This window comes from Gouania willdenowi, chromosome 4, assembly GCF_900634775.1.
Source record: "Gouania willdenowi chromosome 4, fGouWil2.1, whole genome shotgun sequence".
NCBI lineage: Eukaryota > Metazoa > Chordata > Actinopteri > Blenniiformes > Gobiesocidae > Gouania > Gouania willdenowi.
The window spans coordinates 43,617,241-43,634,642 of record NC_041047.1 but is presented as its reverse complement, the minus strand read 5'-3'; the positions used below and the strand labels follow the sequence as shown (position 1 = coordinate 43,634,642).

Sequence of the window (17,402 nt, the reverse complement as noted above, 5' to 3'; positions counted from 1 at the left end):
GTCTGCAACCGGGGGAAAACTCGACCACTGTTAATTCCAGAAATTTAAGAAAAATCTCTGAATCAGCAGGAACCTCAACCTCCACTCTTGAAAATGAAGAGCTTGGGAAATTAACTCAACCGCTATTAATTCCAGAAATTTAAGAAAAATCTCTGAATCAGCAGGAACCTCAACCTCCACGCTTCAAAATGAAGAGCTTGGGAAATTAACTCAACCCCGGTCTGCAACCGGGGGGAAACTTTGCACAACTGCCAGGACTTTTGGGCACCTCTAATATTATTCAACTTTAACTGGACCGGAGCCAGCCTCTAACAACCCTCACTCTAAGGAAACGTAGACTGGGAAATTTGTTCAGAATGATATTCGGTTATCAAGCATGTATCAAATCAGGTGGGCCGCCATCCCCTGGCAAGACAGTATGACGCATGTTCAGCGAGTCAAGGATGGTGTCCAGGAGAGAGAAGCATTCCCCAGGAATTGTTCCGCTGATCAGAAAAGAAAGACCCCCCAAAGAGCGCTTCCCCTAGCAAGGTTTATCCATTTTCTGCACATTAAACCAGGACTTCTTGTTTGAAAAGTAATTGCCTATGTACTCATAGCAACTAATGGGACAGTTTTCTCAGGAAAAAATTGGTTCCCCCCTGCTGTCAAGTGGCTTCGGGCCGGCAAGACAGTCCGACGTGGTAAGGAGGAGGCGTGCAAAATGAAAACGATGAATGTTGAACTAGGCTGTCTGTCGCAAGCAGCTTCAAAAGGGTAAGGTACAGATTGTTTACGAGGGTATTGGTCAAAAATGGCAAAATGTAAACTTGGTTGAGGCTGCAGTCCTCAATCTCCGTCTCAATCTTCCTGAAATTGAGTAAAAACAAAAGAATAAAAGAAGAATCGTTCAGAAATAACAAAAGAGAAAAAAAAACGTGTGAGCTCAAAAAAATCATGCCCAATAAAAGAATAAAAAATAAAAACTTCAGCTCCAAAAGCTGAGGCAACAGAGGGCTCTTTCTTCAACGGATGTAACCATATCTTGCATTGTGGGGGGCCTCCCCTCAACAAGAAAATAAAAGGAAAGAAAAGCAAACAAAAACAAACCCATTAGTAACACTATTTTCTTCCCTTTTGTTTGTTCTTTTTCTCATAAAGGCAAAAGCAGTGTAAATAAATGAGCAACATAATGAATAAAAGCAAAGATAAATGATGGGCACACATGGTCTCATGTGGCAAACAGAAGGGTTCTGTGTGAAGTCATGGTGGTCCTGTGTTTCAGCTCATAGTTATGAACGTGAGTGTGTGACTGTATGTCTGGTCTGTCTGCTTAGAGCACACCTTCTAAGTGTATCTCAAAGCGTGTGCACGAATAAATGAAAACAAAATAATCTAGCGTACAGTCAGAAAATAGAGGGGTTAGTATTGTCCTATTGAAGGAGAAGCTTGTTGGCTATTTGCTAGTTGTCCCCCCCCCATGCCAAAGTTCAAGACTAAAGTGATATAGCACTACCACCAAAGGCTGTGGTGGACTTCTTATGGCTTGGTTTCCTCGTGGCTTTTGAAACAGTAGACGTGTGATCAGTCTGCAGTTGCTGCCCATCATTCAGGCAGTAATCGTGGCGTTTAACCCGCAACTCATTGGTGGGGGAGTGTCCAACCAACTCCGACGCCCACAGGTTCTCAGTCTTTGATGATGGGGCAGGATGTGTTAATCCCAGCATTGGCATGCGGCCCATTCCATAGACGATGAAGAGTTGACTTGGGACTGAGCGAGTTATTTCGTTGCAGCATTGCTTTGCTGAATGGGAGAGTTGAGTCCTTTGATAGTCGATTTCCTTCTGAAGCTTGGTCCTTTGAATGATGTTGACATTTCATTAGCATAAGGGTTGAAAGTGATTTCATCATTAAGAGCTTTCATTGAAGATGTCGTTTCTTCAGGGACAACCGCAAAGCCAACAGAAACTAACAAAAAAAATAATAAAAAATGATAATGATGATAACAGTAATAATAAAATAAAATGAAATACTATATTCATCTGTGTGTGTGTTTGAGTGTGTGTTGCTCATAGTCATTTTAGAGTGGACCCCAGATATATCAAACATGAAATCAAATGAAATTTAAAATAAAGATAAAAATAGTGTCTGTGTTGTAATGGCTTGGCACTATTCTGTAGGCAGAGGGAAAGCTGAGAAACCACAACGTTGTGTCACTAACGCTGTTAGTTTTGGGAATCTATGTATTAATAGCAGACCATATTACAAGTAATCATGTGACTTTTCACTAAACTGGCCAATGAGGGGCACTACCTCTCTCTCTCTCTCTGTGTGTGTGTGGGGCTCTCGCTCTCTCTCTCTCTGTGTGGGTGTACCTCCCTCTCTCTCTGTGTGTGTGCGTGTGTGTGGGGCTCTCTCTCTGTGTGTGGGTGTGCCTCCCTGTGCCACACGTTCCGCACGTTCAGCTGAGAAAAAAAAACCAAAACGCACAGAAAACACAGCAGCTGACTCTCGTCCAAAATGAAAGCATTAAAGCCAAACAACCAAAGGGAGAAATCTGATTCCATTCACACTTTTAAACAAAATAAAAACAAAGATAAAAAAGAAGTAAAACTCACCGAAAGCTTGCCGGTTTCATGATCTGAGTTCACATCATACCAAGATTGTATATGCGGATGCATATATTTTTTGTTTATTGGATTCTTCATTTGTTTGATTCCCATTATTAGTGTTTTTCTCCTTGTAGTCTTCACTACAGTTTAGGTTAGGGTTGGGGTTTTAATCTATTTTTATATCGGTACAGAGGTGAACTCAGTACATGGCACCAGGGTGTTTTGGAAACTTTGGTTGCTTGTCTATCCTATGGTCAGGACCTCACAGGCTGTCCGTGGAGGTGCCTGAACAAAACCAAAGTAAATAATGACCAGCCGTACTAGATGCCTGAACAAAAATATCCGAGCCCGAAGAAAAATATGGAGATCTTATAGTATTAAAAAGCAAAGAACTTCAACCATTTGAGCCTTTCTCATGGCAGTCCTTTCACTGCATCAAAACACAGAACAACTGAAGGAGGAGAGAACCTCCAGAATGATGAAAATCAATACAGTGCTCGACTGGTTGTCTTTCTATCAACACAGAGCGAATATATATATGTAAATGAAAATTTATATATATATATATATATATATATATATATATATATATATATATATATATATATATATATATATATATATATATATAAAGCTTTACCTTAATAGTCCGAATTGGTGTTTGAGGATCAACCGATGGTTCGTGGTCCAGTCTCTGTCCGAGGGGCAGACCACTGCGGCGCAGACTCTGAATTCCCATGCCATAAAAAACTGGCTTTGGGGTTTTAAGTGCGTCCACTCTCCGGTGCTGGTCCACGGCAGAAGCCCCCCAGAGTAGAAGATGGATCCTGTTCGTGATCGCCAATTTGTCACGGCAAATTTGCGGTTGACCTCATTTGGAGACATGATTTATTGCTCTGGTTGAATGATGGAGTCCAGGCGAGGCATTGATGATTTTATAAAAAAGGTTTATTATAAAACTAAATAACAAAGAGTACAAAGATGGACAAAATTAGTGACCGCCCCGGGCGGACGTCCGATGATTGAGTGGCCCACAGTTCTAACTCGTCACGTATATTCCCCCTCAGTCCCCCTCCCTCCTCCCCCCAGGAGATAAAGAGGACAGAGGAGGTGACAGAAGAGGGTGAAAAGAGACAGTTTCTTCTTTAGGTCAAAACAACCAGTTCTCTGGTATCTCCTGATTGTCATGAGTGTTGGAGGTGTGTGCGTGTATGGTGTTTGTGTGTATGAATGGGTGTGTTTGTGTGACTGTGAGTGTGTGTTGGCATGTGAGTGTGTGATGCCTCTGTGTCTGAGGGATAAGATATGTTTTGGGAAGCTGACCTCGAGAAGAGAGCAGAAAACAAGAGACAGCAGAAATGAAAAGTCTCAACTTAAAGCCTTAAAAAGAATAAGGACTATGTGTAAATATGTTAATAAACATAACTAACAGTTTTTGCCCTGACACTATCAAGAAATGTCAATGTTCCATGAGGACGTCCTAGTGTTATGTATGCATTCCCAGAACTGTATGGGACGAGAGACTTCCTTTCACTAGTTGACAAAAATCATGTTGAACTGTGCAAAAGTCAGTGCATCTTTAGGCAAACTGTCCCTTGTGACGCAGATGTAAATAAACTTACAATGGCTGAATCCACTCAATGTACCAACTGACCCTTTTCAAGCTTTAAACTTATACATGCATCTCAAGGAAGCCATGAAGGAATCTTTGTATTAGAGGGGGTTAAGGCATGTGGAGATAACAATTCAGTGCATCTCATAACCATTGTGTACATACTGTAAATGTGGCACTGTTATAAATCAACACAATAGACATACAATTATTTTTGTTATTTTAATAAACTTGTTGGCATTGTTGCTTTGTAAACTTTTCTTATAATACTTAAGTGCATTAAAAAAGTGCAATTGAATCTTTTCATATAACCTGAGTCAGAATTGGCAAGAAGATCAATGCCATAAATTACAAGATACTTCTGTAAACATGTTATTTTACAAACAACATTTTCACATTTAAAATTTTTTTGTGAACCAGCACATAACATTTGTGCACAATAAGCAAGAACTGAACCAACATTAGTGGGTACATTTGAATGATCTGTAAAACCACAAAATACATTTTAGTCACTGCTGATCCTCCACTGTTTTTGCAAATGTGGTATAAAACCTTCTAAATGTCCTTATTAGAAGATATATGCCTAACAAAAGACATTATTTTGCACCATATTCATTTTATTAATGAGGATTACTTTACCCTGCGCACCGCCATGTTGAAATGACGTCATTCGTCCATATCGGCCCATTGACTTCTATTGGAAGTGAGCAACTCATGATCATTTAGGCTCATTTAGCAGCTTTTGCTGTTTTTTAAAGCATCCAAAACAGAAGTGTTCATTTTTACGGAAAAAGCTGCTAAATGATCATGAATTTTTATTTTTCCCTTCACAAAATTCTGAGAACTGTTCCCTAGATACACCATCATAATCAACAGCATTTTCATTCAACACTTTCATTTTAAGATTGACACTCATGATGTCACCCTCGATGAAGACAGCCAGGAGATTGTCAACCACTTTATCGTGACGTTTGCCCCGATGTGTCAGTTCAGCTGTTGAAGTTGATGGCTGCAAACTGCTGTTGGCACAAGCACTTGAACCATGAAGTTGCAAGAGGTCTACCTGAAATTGATGGATATTTGAAATTGTGAAAGTTTACATTTTCAGTTACATGCAGTTTTATTAACCTTACCTCTACATTTGTATCATTTTCCTCAAAGACCAGGTTAAGGATATCGAACAAAGACTGCTGGCCGCCTGAAACTTGCACTGATAATTGATCCAGCGAGCAGAAAAAAAGATTTAACAAACTAACAGAACATATATTTTTTTGTTTTTTTTTGTTATACACATAAGAGATACATTTAAAATATTTTATTGATTCATGCAAGTCACATTCTTATTCTCCACAGATCAATATTTCATATTCAATGTTTGAATAAAAAAAATTAGGGCTGTAACTAACAATTTTTGAGATAATTGTGATTATTCTTTTAGTTAAAGCTGGGGTATCCAACTTTCAAACCAGGAAAAAAAAAAAACTATGTAATCAAATCCATCTAACTAGAGGCTTTGGAGTGCACTCGATGTAGGACAGGTCGCATCAGATCGTTGCTGTTTCAGTTTCCGTTTGCCCATTTTTTGCTTTAATCATTCAAGCAAAGCATCTTTATTTTTGTCAGTACCAGTATTAGTAGCACTTGTTTGGTGGCAAAAGGCAAGAGTAGCTATTCTGTCGCCATAGGATGGCAGATTTGAACCATCTCATCGGTCATGATGGTTCAGCACTGACTTGTCCACCTGCAAATCAAAATAAAAAGTTAACCATGTTGCTGGATCACTCAAAGATAAATAACATCACATAGACATACATCACAACAAACTTTATGCATTATTAGGCCAGTGCTTTAATACAAACAGACCCACTGGAAGATACATTTCGAAGAACTGAACTTTATATTAAAATATAAATTTTTTTGTATTTGCATTGTAGATTTTTTTATTTATTTACTTAACAGGATAAGCAGACAGACATAGTTACAAAACAAAGCTTGCAGCTGATGTGGTGCATACAGAGTATATAGCAAAAGCTAATTCACAACTGCAGTCCCTGGTTGGGCTTTTCCACACCAACTTTAAAACCTATATACAGAAAATACAATAATAAAATGTACAGTGTCTCATTCACATATTGTTGCCAATATTGAGGAGTTTTTAATCAAAATATATTGGTCATGGCTGCCACTCTATGGATACGCAGCGCTCCTCATTGGCCACCACGTGACTTAAAGTTTCGTGTAGCTCATATTTATTTTTACCTACCCCGCTAACCCTTTTATTTTAGCCCTAGTCCTAACTGTAACTCTGTCTATTTTTGTCGGATATGTATTTTTATATGTGGAATTTGCCATGTTAAAATGAAAGAAAAAATATTTGTCAAATATGGGATTCGAACCAACGTTAGCGAAACCCACATTAGCGATAAGTGTGGCACCTCCAAAAACTTTCAAATAAATTTGTCCATGCATTGTAATGCTAACTAGCATTAGCAACTCACTTGGATGTTACACAGCGAACTGAGCATTGGTATCGTAGCATAACGACGCTAATCGCCAGATGCAGATCTAATGGGTTAACGACTGTATGTCTTTTCCTTCGGGTTTAAAAAAGTTCTATCTGATCTAAATGTACAGTGCTTACGTGTTTTAGATCCATGGTTTTAGCCTAGATACCATTGAGAAAGAGTCAATACTACAGTCAATGCTAGAAACAAAAGATGTGGCTAAATCCGGATAGTCAAAAAATATAGCCTCTAGCCTTTTGCCCTATTGAACTCTATGGAGGTAAAGGAGGTAGAGGGTAGGAGCTAGTGGCTATCATTTTTGAATATCCAGATTCATCTTAAGCTGAGTCTATCACAGGTATACAGAAGAACTCAAATGCAACGCAGGAAGGAGTAGGAAGAAACTGAAATATCTAACAGATTGAATAAACGGGCCCCAAACAAAACAAGGAGGATAACTGAAATATTCCCCAATCGGATTTGTTTATTAAAGGAACACAGATTCCCCACTTTGCAATCAGAATCAGGAACTCTCAATAATTTCAATGAGCTTGAAAGTCTCTCTTCACAGGTTGACAATCTAGCAAGAGACTGACTGAACTGAGGGAGTATATATAACCTCCTCTGACTTGACGAGGGAATGAGGAGCAGCTGTGGAAAGCAGGAAAACTGGGCAGGCAGGAAAACATGGACAGGAACAGGCAAAATCAAGGAACAGGGAGTGACTAAATAAGCAGACTCATGACAGAACCCCCCTCTCAAGGGACGGCTCCTGCCGTCCCAACAGCAACCACCACACCGGGAGGGAGGAGGGGAACACGATGGAGGGTCAGAACTCCTCAGAATGCCCCGAACCACCCTCCGAACAGACAGAAGAACCACCAATCGATTCCTCCACAGAACCACTGTTGTCCAGCTGGTCATCCAAGGCCTCAGGAGGAAGGACAGAAGGCACCCCAGAACCAGATCGGCCAGAAGCAGTGACGGCCGCCGAAGGTTGATCCGGATGCTGCTCATGGAAGGCTCGAATGAGACGCGGGTCCAAGATAAACCTGGCAGGTACCCAACATCGCTCCTCATGACCATACCCCTCCCAGTCGATTAGGTATTGGAGTCCTCTGCCACGGCGCCTGGAACGGAGAAGGCGTCGAACTGTGTATGCAGGTTCCCCATCAATCAGACGCGTTGGTGGTGGAGGAGGTAGGGCGGGAGCAAGAGGACTTTCATGGACAGGTTTAACCTTCGAGACATGGAAAGTGGCATTAATACGCATGGCCCTGGGTAACTTGAGGCGCACAGCCACAGGGTTGACCACCTTCTCTATTTCAAAAGGACCAATGAACCTTGGAGCGAGTTTCTTGGACTCAACTCTTAAGAGGGAGATTTTTTGTGGAAAGCCAAACCATCTGGCCTACTTGGTATACAGGAGCCTCAGAGCGGCGGCGATTAGCAGAAGCAGAGTAACGATGTGCTGAACGGAGCAGGGATTTTTGTGGCTGTTTCCAGGTCCTGTAGCAGCGTTTGATGAAGGCCTGAACAGATGGACAAGATGCTTCTTTCTCTTGGGATCGAAATAAGGGTGGCTGATACCCATACGCACATTGAAATGGTGAAAGGCCTGTGGCCGTACTTTGCAGAGTGTTATGCGAGTACTCGACCCACAGTAACTGTTGGGACCAGGAGGACAGACTTCTGGAAGCCATACAAATGGTTTCCATCTGTTGTTTAATTCTTTCGGTTTGGCCATTTGATTGAGGATGGTATCCTGATGACAAGCTGACAGTGGCTCCTAGAAGCGAACAGAACTCCCGCCAGAAAATGGAGGTGAATTGTGGGCCCCGATCCGAGACAATATCAGTAGGTAGTCCGTGCAGACGAAAAACATTTAGCAACATAAGTTGGGCAGTCTCCTTCGCCGATGGAAGTTTAGGAAGAGGAATGAAATGAGCCATCTTACTAAAACGATCAACGACTGTCAGGATGGTGGTGTGTCCGTCAGAAGCAGGTAAGCCGGTAACAAAGTCAAGGGATATATTGGACCAAGGTCGATGAGGAACAGGTAGGGAATGAAGATGTCCAGCAGGTGCTTGGTGAGTAGGTTTTGACTGATTGCGTACAAGACAGGAATTGACAAAATCTCTGGTGTCTTCATCCAGGGAAGCCCACCAAAACCTTTGCCGCAGGAACTCCTTAGTCCACTGGATACCAGGGTGACATGTGAGTTTAGAACTGTGGGCCCATTGCAGAACATCCGACCGGAGATGTTGAGGAACAAAGAGAAGGTTGTCAGGGCAGGTGCTGGGTCCAGGACTGTCTTCCAGAGTAGCTTTGACCCGTTCTTCCACGTCCCATGTGAGGATGGCAACCATGTGGGAGTTGGACAGGATTGTCTCGGGTTCTGCAGTGGAGACTTCCGAGGTGGAGAACTGGCGGGACAGCGAATCCGGCTTAGTGTTGCGAGAACCAGGTCGATAGGACAAAGTGAAATTGAACCTAGTGAGAAACAGAGCCCACCGGGCCTGCCGAGAGTTGAGGCGTTTTGCAGACTGAAGATATTCCAGATTCTTGTGATCTGTCCATATCAGAAATGGCACCTTGCTGCCTTCGAGCCAGTGTCTCCACTCCTCCAAGGCCAATTTAACTGCCAGCAGTTCCTGATTACCAATGTCGTAGTTCCTCTCTGCTGATGTTAACTGTCGAGAGTAGAAGGCGCAGGGGTGCAGATTCTGATCATCAGGTGCTCGTTGAGACAAAACCGCCCCCACACCTACATCAGAAGCGTCGACTTCCACCACAAACTGCCCTTCATGATCCGGAACCCTAAGAATGGGGGGCAGAGGTGAAACCCTTCTTTAGTGACTTAAAGGCCTCCTCCGCCTCTGAAGACCACCTGTAGGGTACTTTGGAGGAGGTAAGTGCTGTGAGTGGAGCAGCAACCGAACTGCAACCCCGGATGAACTTTCGGTAAAAGTTTGCGAACCCAAGGAAGCGCTGTAACATCTTACGGGACTCAGGAACAGGCCAGGACGCAACTGCTTCTACCTTGGAGGGGTCCATGGAAATGCTTCCCTAACCAATGACATAACCAAGAAAAGCAACAGATAAGGTATGGAACTCACACTTTTCTGCCTTGACAAAGAGTGAGTTTGCAAGCAGGCATTGCAGGACGGATTGGACGTGATGAACGTGTTCTTCCTTGGACCTTGAGAAAATCAGGATGTCGTCGAGGTAAACAAAAACATACTGGTTTAACATGTCACGGAGAACATCATTAACCAGGGCCTGGAAAACTGCGGGAGCGTTGGTGAGACCGAATGGCATAACCAGATACTCGTAGTGTCCAGTAGGACTGTTAAAGCAGTCTTCCACTCATCCGCTTCCCGAATTCGGACCAAATGGTAAGCATTGCGTAGGTCAAGTTTAGTGAAAATGACCGCATCCTGCAGGAGTTCAAATGCTGATGAGATGAGTGGAAGAGGATAGCGGTTCTTGACAGTGATGTTGTTAAGCCCTCTGTAGTCGATGCACGGCCTTAGCGTCTTATCTTTCTTCTCAACAAAGAAAAAACCTGCTCCAGCGGGAGATGAGGAGGGCCTGATTAAGCCTGCAGCCAGAGACTCGTTGACATATTTTTCCATTACTTCTCTTTCAGGTCCTGACAGGGAGTAAATACGAGGAGGTGATGTTCCAGGTAGCAGGTCAATGCTACAATCGTACGAACGATGTGGAGGAAGTGAGGTAGCCCTAGTCTTACTGAACACCTCTTGGAGATCATGATACTCCTCTGGCAACCCTTGTAGATCAGATGGAGGACCAGAGGTGTCACTGCGTAGTAGAGCTGGTATAGCTTGTTTCAGGCAGATCTGATGGCAATACGGACTCCAACTAATAAAGGAACCCATAGACCAGTCGATATGCGGGTTATGTCGGTGAAGCCAAGGGAACCCCAGAATAACAGGATGTTGTGGAGTCTTCAGGATGTGAAACTGGACAGTCTCATGGTGCCTGCCAGCCAGTACCAGATGAACAGGAACTGTGCGATGTGTGATAGTACCCAGGAGTCTGCCGTCCAGAGCATTATCAGGAACAGATGCTGGAAGAGGAACGCTTTTGATCTCTAATTGTTGGGCCAGGTTTTCATCCAAAAGGCAAATATCAGAGCCTGAATCTATCAAAGTAGTCAGGGTGTGAGTACCACGTTTGAGCAACAGGCGAGCCTGGAAGTGGGGTCGTTTGATAGGGGATGGTGTGGAGAAAAGACTCATCAGTACTCCCCTTTCTACTGATGAGCGTGCCCCTTTTACCGGACATCTGATAATGTAATGGCTGGGCTTTCCACAATAAAGGCAGAGATTTCTCTGGCGACGATGTTCTCGCTCCTCTGGCGAAAGTCTGGTTCGGCCCACCTGCATAGGCTCGGGACCACCATCGTGAGGAGCCGGAAAGTGGTTTACATCTACTGGAGGACGTGGTCGTGGAACAGGAAGTCGCTCAGGAATTCTGTGCCTCTTTTCCTGCCGTCGGGCTTGGATACAACGATCCAATCTGGTGGCAAGCTCTATCAATTTATCAAGAGATGAGGGAAGGTCATGTGAAACCAGCTCATCTTTGATGTAGTCATTCAGACCCAGGAGATAAGCATCCGTTTGGGCAGCGGCATTCCACTGGCTCTGAAGGGCTCGGGTCCGGAAATCAATAGAATAATCAGAAACAGTGCGGGTCCCTTGTCGCATCCCTAGTAGACCTCCCCCTGCAATAGGATTACTATTGCAACAACACATCATCAGTAGGGTAAAACTAACCTGTCTCACGACGGTCTAAACCCAGCTCACGTTCCCTATCCGGACCTAAAGAGGTTTCACCGAAAACCTTACGAAGTTCATCTGCAAAGGCCTGGAAGGAAGAACAAGCAGGTGTCTGTCGCTCCCACTCAGCCGTTCCCCACAACCGAGCCCTTTCAGTAAGATGATTTATGGCAAAAGCCACCTTGGCTCTCTCGGTGGAAAATGTATGTGGTTGTAGGGCAAAGAGTATGGAGCAGTTTGTCAGAAAAGGATTACATCCTTCAGGGTCACCACCATAGCGCTCTGGGGTACCCACTCGAGGTTCAGAAACTGGTAATGGAGGAGCAAAATCAGCAGAGGGCGGAGCTGGTGCAGGATTGGGATCAACAGCAGTGACTAACTGAGTGACAGTAACTGCCAGCTGTTGGATCTGAGCAGACAGAGTAGCAATGGTTTGATCATTAGCTGCAGCTGACTGACGAACATCAGAAGTAGCAGATTGTAACTGAGCCTGATGTTGCTCCATACACTTCTCTAGTCTGTCTAGCCGCTCCATTGGGCTTTCCTTCTGTGATGCTGAGTTCATAGCGTGGCTAGATTGTACTATCACAGGTATACAGAAGAACTCAAATGCAACGCAGGAAGGAGTAGGAAGAAACTGAAATATCTAACAGATTGAATAAACGGGCCCCAAACAAAACAAGGAGGATAACTGAAATATTCCCCAATCGGATTTGTTTATTAAAGGAACACAGATTCCCCACTTTGCAATCAGAATCAGGAACTCTCAATAATTTCAATGAGCTTGAAAGTCTCTCTTCACAGGTTGACAATCTAGCAAGAGACTGACTGAACTGAGGGAGTATATATAACCTCCTCTGACTTGACGAGGGAATGAGGAGCAGCTGTGGAGAGCAGGAAAACTGGGCAGGCAGGAAAACATGGACAGGAACAGGCAAAATCAAGGAACAGGGAGTGACTAAATAAGCAGACTCATGACAGTCTTGCCATAAACTGGGACCGTTGTGCCGAAAATGTGTCAAAGTAGCAGGGCAAAAGAAGTTTCAAATCAAATAAAAACAAGCTGTTTAAAGGCAATTTACCACATTCACTAAATAAATGCATTATCTACCCACCTTGTCAGCTTCCATCTTCATTAGATCTGCATTTGGGATCTGCAAAAGCAGGAATAGGTCTGCCTCCCTGGCTGCAGCTTTTGTCAAATGACCAGTCTGCACGTGATCTCGAGATACTTTCACGGAATCTCAAGATATTTTCTCAGGATTTTAATTTTATTTTTAGCTCAACTCATTTTATTTTTTAGTACTACTAGGCCCCTTAAGGGGCTCCATACATAGTTGCGGTGTACCTATGATGAAAATTACAGGCCTCTCATCTTTTTAAGTGGGAGAACTTGCACAGTTGGTGGCTGACTGAATATTTTTTTGCCCCACTGTATATTGAACCACTTCTTTAAATTGTGTTCTCGGACTTTGAAACTAATCCATGTGATAAATCTCACCCCCTCCTTTGATATTGTAACATTAATGACATTAGTGGAGGTTTGTCCTGATGATACAATGAGATTTTGTAGATATAGTTATTGTTTATTATATTTCATCCATGAATTGTTTGAAAAAGTAATGAGCTGTTTTTGTTTTGTTTTTTGTGTGGTATTGCTCAGCAACATGTGGCGTGCAAATAGGGCTCTTTTCTCCAATGCGCTTGAATCAGAAAAGCCACGCAGCGCCACTGTTTTCAGCTATTCTGCCCCTGTACTTAAGTCAGTCACTTCGCGCCTTCGTCCCAGTTCGGCACTCTGGGAGGAGTGGCCCTGAAATGTGGGCGTTTCCAGTCAAATTCTACCGGTGAAATAAGTGCAGTGCCCCGAGAATGTGAAACATTGTATCGCACTAGAAGTTTGTACTCATTACAATTTAAGCCCCATTGACTCATAATATTGCAAGAGACTCCCAGAAATAATCTATCCAAACTGTCACACTGTCACAGGGGTGGCTGGCGGGAGTAACACAAACATGCCAAAAGATTGACCATCAGCATTTCTAATACAGTATGTTCATATTTACCAGTTCTAGATGGGACAAAATGTGTTACATTTCATTATATTTTATTCGTGCTGTCCACTCCTTTTCTTGGGAGGGCGGTGGGAGCAGCGCCACGGAGATGACCAGCTGTGTGCTGGTGTACGTGCGTCTGCAGCGGCTCGGTAAATTAAAACTCTGACAGACCTCAGACTTCTGCCCATGCTGGTCAGACTGATGTCCAACTATTTTCATACTATTTACAACGTAAAACCACAGTTTGATCGTACTACAGAGTAAGTACTTAACAAGTGAAACATTGATGACAGAAGATGATGACGAGTAATGGGTGCTGATCATTTCTGAATGCAGGAATGAAAAAAGTTAAAGTCAGGTTTTCTACGAACATTAATCTGTAGTTAGTATGAGGGGGAAAGAGATTTTAACTGTGGCTCGGACAGAAAAATGGGGCCGATCCTCACACTCCAATAATTTTTATTAAATTAACTAGTTACATGGTGTTTCAGTGAAGGCCTTTCAACTGCAATTGCACTTTGGGTCAATTGACATGTAGTGGCCACAGCAGAAAGGCGCATAACTGCAGGTGTGTAAAAAAAAAAACGTTTAAGTCCAGACGGGAGAATACCCATAGAGTGCAAAAGTAATATTAAGCATTTAATAATTTTTCCTAATTATGCAAAAAACAGATCTGCTTACTTGGATCAAAGTAAAGATTGAAAAGCCACACTTAATCAGGGTAACCTGAAGAACATTTCAACATTTTTTCTTTAAGCAGATGAGAGTGACAACACAAATAAATTACACATACAAAGAAATTAAAACTAATGCATCCATAAATTATGTTGTGAGAAATAAATTGCAGAAACAAAAAGCAGCTGAAATGTCTCAACTCTGCCCACTGTCCGTGCGTCACTTGTTCAGTCCTGATGATTGAGCAATGAGAAGGCTAGGATTCAAACAAAAGAGCTCTCCCAAAGGACTTCCAACATTGGTCATTGGTTACAGGTATGTTTGTAAACCTCTAAATGTTCCAGTGAGAACTGTCGCATCATTCCACCATGAATCAACCACCAGCAGGTGCTCAACACAGGATTTCTGAAACCAGAGTAAAAAGACACAGAAAACTGAATGAAACACTCAGCTCGTATGTTCTCCATCAACCAGGAAACAAACATCTTAAACACAAAGCCAAGGAAACGGTCAGGAAAGGAAAATCAAACCAGTTGAAAAGCCCAGGTGATCACCTGTTATTACTGGAAAGAAGTGAAGATCCAAGTTTACAGAAAAGGCCTCTGGAACAATGAAGATTTGAAGACAGTGTGTGGATGAATGAGCCGAAATCCCACCTAAGCAACACAGGAGGCTTCATGAAGTATGGTTTAAATCGTGTTCACTATTTATTCCCCTTGTCATTTTACTTGTTTTTTTATGGATGTATTTGTTTGGGTTGCTTTGTGTAAATTAAATGAGTTGCCACTTTTTCATTTCATCTCAACAATTCTATGCAAAATATTCTTGTCTTTCTGTTTAATGTGTGTGAAACGTGCCATTTGTAAATCGTTGGGCTTGAGGAAAACGTGTTTTGTGTGTTTGTATCCCCATAGAAGTGAGCTAAAGAAAGTAGCATAAAGAAACTAATTTCTAATTACATCACTTTGAAACTACATCGACATTTTGTGAAATAAACACAAACTCCTACTTTTGTTTCAGTGTAACGCGGAACTACCTGGACTGGCTGACCAGCATGCCCTGGGGCACTAACAGTGAGGAGAACCTGGCGTTGGACAGAGCCAAAGAGGTTCTGGAAGAAGATCATTATGGGATGGATGATGTGAAGAAGCGGATTCTGGTTTGTAAAGCAGGAATGCACCACAGGAGGATGATGAGGAGGAGGAGCCTGACCCTGTTTGTCCTCCATAGGAATTCATTGCAGTCAGTCAGCTGCGTGGCTCCACCCAGGGGAAGATATTGTGCTTCTACGGTCCCCCAGGTGTGGGAAAGACCTCCATCGCCCGCTCCATTGCCAGAGCCCTCAACCGACAGTACTTTCGCTTCAGTGTGGGAGGCATGACGGACGTGGCTGAGATCAAAGGACACAGGTGTGATGAGCAATGACACCACAGGCGAGCTGTGTACGACCTCCTCAGGACAGAGGGACAGTGTTTTGTTCCCTGACGTCTTTACCTTTTCTGCAGGAGGACATACGTGGGAGCCATGCCTGGGAAGATCATCCAGTGCCTGAAGAAAACTAAGACTGAGAACCCTCTGGTGCTCATCGACGAGGTCTGTGAGCGTGGTCTTGGCCTAACGGCACATGCACGTCTCAGTAAAAGATGGTTTGTGCCTCTGTTTAATCCATCTAATCTGAGTGTTTCTCCCCTGATATGAGCAGGTAGATAAGATGGGTCGGGGGTATCAGGGTGACCCATCTTCAGCACTGCTGGAGCTCCTGGACCCTGAACAGAACGCCCACTTCCTGGACCATTACCTGGATGTTCCTGTAGACCTGTCAAAGGTAGTGCAGCACACCTCCGCACTGTTGTTTCTTTTTCTAACAAAGCTTCTCTGCTTCAATCCAGGTCCTGTTAATCTGCACGGCCAATGTGACCGACACCATTCCAGAACCTCTTCGAGACAGGATGGAGATGATCAACGTGTCTGGATATGTCGCCCAGGAGAAGCTGGCCATTGCTGAGGTAACATTGGGCCTCGTTCAGCAATATTCTCTTAAATTTCTTGTTAATTTAATGACAAAATAAGAGAAATGTTAATGCACATGTTAGAAACAAGGCCGGCCAAACACAAACTGGAGGACAGGCACGTGACAGGGACGACATCAGCACAGAGGACACAGACTGGTATTCTGCTGCTGAGCAGCTTCTCCTTGTCCTGCTGAAGGCTGTGGACAGACTCCTCCTTCCTTTTTTTTTCTATTATTCCAGATGTGAAAATGATAGTGAAATAAATGTAACAATAAATACAACTGTGGTTTGATTCTAATTAGAAATTATGGGGAAATATACTGAAATAACATTTAGGTGGCTTTCCTCCATAGTTTAATATATTGCAAGGTAGTAAATAATAGTAATACAGTGTCTGTGTTCCTCTAACCCTCTTCTGTACTGCATTCATATAGTGTCATTAATACACAAGAACAAGAAAACTCACTAAAGTGCTCGATCAGCTGATGAACTGATAAGACTAACAATCACATTATTATAATGAATATTAATTTACCTAATTATAATCTAATACATTATAATGATGATCTAAAAATGTTTGATTTTTTTTTATGTTTGCCGGTATCAGATATTGTTAAAGTCATAAAGATAGGCCTGTGGATGTATTCCTGATTAAAATCTGTACAAAATAAGAAAACATATTTAACCTCAGTTATGAAGAAATGCCATATATCTTTTTAACACGCCTCTGAACAAAAGCACTGATTTCTTTTTTTAAATTAGAGAAACTGATACAGATGGCGATCAATAATAAATTTTATTGCAAATATCAACCATTATTTTTTCCCATCTCTATTAAAAATATGCGTTGAACGTTCTTAACTTCCAAATCTGTTCTTACCCCGATGGGCTGAATGTTGAATCCCACTTGATCACAGATGGCTCATTTGCATATGTCACCCACTAAAGACTATATAAGGGCATTTGAGCAAGCAGCCGACAAGCTGAGTGATGCAACCAAAAAAGAAATTTAGCAGCAGTGACTTTGAAATACCTTTGAATCAAATCACAAACTAGGAAACTTTCATATTTCAGAGCTTCAATACTGGAGTTACAAAAGCATATTTTGCTATGAACAGCGTGTCAGCGCATGGATGCACAGCTGCA

The 17,402-nt window shown here is 42.7% G+C and overlaps 1 protein-coding gene and 1 long non-coding RNA gene across 3 annotated transcripts in view; both read left to right on the top strand.

The window, feature by feature from the left end:
* The window catches only part of lonp1 (lon peptidase 1, mitochondrial), a 50,377-nt gene that overhangs the window by 30,441 nt on the left and 2,534 nt on the right, over positions 1-17,402 (top strand). For both annotated transcript variants that reach the window (XR_003673849.1, XM_028443708.1), the window contains exons 11-15: positions 15,265-15,403; positions 15,475-15,653; positions 15,750-15,837; positions 15,947-16,069; positions 16,134-16,250. Coding sequence is in view for 1 of the 2 variants with exons in the window: in XM_028443708.1 (XP_028299509.1) it covers positions 15,265-15,403; positions 15,475-15,653; positions 15,750-15,837; positions 15,947-16,069; positions 16,134-16,250 (646 nt within the window). In the remaining variant the exon portion in view is untranslated. The remainder of the gene's footprint in view (positions 1-15,264; positions 15,404-15,474; positions 15,654-15,749; positions 15,838-15,946; positions 16,070-16,133; positions 16,251-17,402) is intronic.
* On the top strand, positions 5,586-14,173 carry LOC114461546 (uncharacterized). Its single transcript, XR_003673850.1, has 2 exons — positions 5,586-7,065; positions 12,104-14,173. It is a non-coding gene; the product is annotated as an uncharacterized LOC114461546 (long non-coding RNA).